This window comes from Pteropus alecto, unplaced genomic scaffold (assembly GCF_000325575.1).
Source record: "Pteropus alecto unplaced genomic scaffold, ASM32557v1 scaffold45, whole genome shotgun sequence".
Lineage (NCBI taxonomy): Eukaryota > Metazoa > Chordata > Mammalia > Chiroptera > Pteropodidae > Pteropus > Pteropus alecto.
In genome coordinates this window covers 37,687,453-37,690,363 of record NW_006442491.1, presented here as the reverse complement: position 1 = coordinate 37,690,363, position 2,911 = coordinate 37,687,453, and the positions used below count along the sequence as shown (strand labels likewise).

The window sequence follows — 2,911 nt, the reverse complement described above, 5'->3', positions numbered from 1 at the left end:
AGCAGAGGACCCCCAGCTGCCCCCCGCCCCCACCGGAGATACGAGCTCTCCCCCAAGAAATATCTTCTGGCTTCGGCTTATTTCTCCTGGAGTGCTGTCCAAGCCCCAACTCCCTGCCCCCTTTCCTGCCCCCTGGCCAGCGGGGACCAGGAATGCAAATTAGTTCCAAGGTTCTGGGGCTGCAAACGATTCTATGCGAAGCATTGTTAGGCAAGAAAATCCACTGGGGAAAAAATACTGTATCATTCCCAGAAAGAAACACAGGATTGCAGAATGAAATGATCTTTGGATAATGCTTCAAGGCCGCTCCAGCCCACGCTCTCTCTCCCCTCCCGAAGGCTCCACGTACTCAGACTCACCGCCCTGTCCAAGCCCGCTCCCTCCCCTGCCTCGCTGTTCAGTGGACTCCTCAGCTTCTCAAGAAAATCGCGGCCTACTGAGGGCAGAGTTCATGCCCCAGGTTCTCCAACAACTAACCTGGACAATCACAGCAACCAGGACAAGAGCCAATAACGGCTGCCTGGCAGACTCCTGCTCATCCTGTGAGACCTACTGCAAAGGATGCCTCCTCCGCGAAGTTCTCTGACAGGAGCGGCCTTCCTCTCCACGGTGATCTGTTTACGTGCCTGCGACACGCACCCCGAGGCCCCCAGTGACCCTTGCCTCGTGGCATTCACAACCGTGTGGACCTCTCCTCTGAGCGTGGGCGAGGCCTCACGCCTCACTGCTGGACATGGCAGAAGCGCTGAGACACCATTTCCAAGATCAAGTCACAGAAAGAGACGCTGCTGCCATCGTGCATGGCTGCTCTCCTCGCTCCCTCGCCCCGAGGCCTGCCCGTGATGGAAGGAGCTACCACCACTGAGAGCCACGCAAAGGGAGGCCCACGTGACAAGGAACAGCCCGTGAGCACCTGCGGCCTGCTGGCAGTGCCAGGAGTGGACCTTGCTGGGGGCGCGTCCCCAGCCCCGGTCAAGCTTTCAGATGACGCAGCCCTGTCAACACCTTGACAGCAGCCCAGGCGAGACCCTGGGGCTGGGACGGAGCCGAGCCAGGCCCGAGACTCACCACGGGACCGTGGGACCGTGAACGTGCCTGCTCTTAGCAGCTGCCTTCCAACGTAGTTTGTTTTGCACCCACAGACAAAAGGACAGGGACCTTCCCCCTGCCAGTCTGAAAGCACCTTGTCCTAGCTGTCACTGCACCTCCGGGACCCAGGGTGTGAGGAAGGGTGGGCCTGGTAATCAGAGAAGGCTCCCTGAGGCGGTGGCTTTGAGCCGAGACACGCAGGGTACGATGTCTTTGCCGTGAGAGTATCTCGGGTGAAAGTGTTCCAGATGGAGGGAGTCGCACTACAAGGCCCAGATGAGGACGTGAACTTGAACTTGTGTTTCGAGGAACAGAAAGGCCCTGCTGAGCTGGCCCACAGAGCCAGGACCGCGGCACGTGAGGAGGCCGGAGCGGGAGCGGCTGGGGAAGGGCTTGGAGCCCGCGGCCTCCAGAGTCTGAATCAGAATCTGAGCCGCTGCCCGCTCAGTCCCCCGGAGGCGGTCTGCCTCCTGAGGTCCAGTCTCAGGGTTGGACGCGGGCCGGTCTCCTTCAGGATGAAGCTTGGGACAATATGCCACGTGGCCCACTGCCTTTCTGCCGCCCGAGGTACCCTGCGCCACTCCGAGGCCGGCCCGTGAGGACCAGGCCCCCACCCACCTCCGAATCCCCTCGTCTTCAGCTCCTCGTCCCGGATGACGGTTGGGGTGATCCCCAGCTCCTTTCCAACACTCCTAATCTCCTGGACGTGTTCATGGAAAAAAACAACACGGAGGCACGTGACGCCAGCTTGAACCAAGGCGAGGCCAAGGCTCTGGGCCGGCGATGCGCTGACGGCTGCACGGTGGGAGAGGCCCCGGCCCGGAGGCCGGCAGCTCCAACCCTCTCGGCTTTCAGCGTGATTAGACCCAGAAGAGAAGGCTCGCGCGCCCTCCCCGCTCTGCAATTTCCTGCAGCTCGTGGCTGGAGTCCTGCAGAGGGGCCTTGGACGAAGGCCCTGTCCTCCCTCCACCCTTGGCCCAGGCCCGCAGGCCCCTTACAGCTGGACGGGGAGCCAGAATTCGTTGGCAGCAGCCCCGGGCTGCCCCAGGCAGGTGAAGACACTGCGAACCCCGACCCCCTCCAGCCCCAGGTTTCCCCCGACCCTCCTCGGGGTCTACGGACCCCCGGCCCCTCCTGGTCCCACCTCGTCCCACCTCTGGCACGACCCCCAGGGCCACGCACCTCGAGAAAGGTGTCCGTGTTCATCTCATTGCAGGGCGTGTCCACAATCCGGGCTGCCAGCCGCACGCCTTCCGTGGCGCTGGCTAAGCACTGGGGAAAAAGCGCAGGCTGTGGCTGGGGCCCCGGGCCCAGGTGCGAGGGCACCGCCCTTCCCCACTCGAGCCCCTGGGCCCGAGGGCGTCAGAGGCACACCTTACCTGGGAGGGTGGGGGTTCAGGGCTGCTGACAGGCAGCGAGGGGCAGGCGGAGGGGGAAGCAGGAATCGCACTGCCTGCTCTCACTCCCCAGTGCCCGAGACCCCCCCACAATCCACAGGACGTTCTCACTGGCCTCCAAAGTCACAGTGACCCTTCTGCCTGTGGGGCCCGCCTGCCTTTCTAGGCCTCGCCCCCTGCTGCTCTTCTCTTCCGGTGGCAGGTAGCCCTTGTGCCTGGCCCGAATGTGCCTTGGGCACTGCTACCTCTGCACCAGGCCCCTTCTCTCAAGGGGCTGCTGTCCTCTACTATGGACCGAATGTCTGAGCCCCCAGACCCACGTGTTGAAGCCCTTGCCCCCACTGGGATGGCATTCGGAGGCCTTTGGGGGTCATGAGAGTGGGCACACAGTGGGATTCGTGTCCTAACAAGAAGAGGAAGAGACC

At 62.8% G+C, this 2,911-nt stretch overlaps 1 protein-coding gene across 1 annotated transcript in view; it reads right to left on the bottom strand.

Annotated features, from left to right (window-relative positions):
* LOC102889519 (aminopeptidase like 1) overlaps positions 1–2,911 on the bottom strand; it is a 53,527-nt gene that overhangs the window by 11,361 nt on the left and 39,255 nt on the right. Inside the window, exons 11-13 of the mRNA XM_025039690.1 lie at positions 2,272–2,361; positions 1,693–1,789; positions 658–663 (exon numbers count right to left, since the gene is read on the bottom strand). Of these exons, the coding sequence (XP_024895458.1) occupies positions 658–663; positions 1,693–1,789; positions 2,272–2,361 (193 nt within the window). The remainder of the gene's footprint in view (positions 1–657; positions 664–1,692; positions 1,790–2,271; positions 2,362–2,911) is intronic.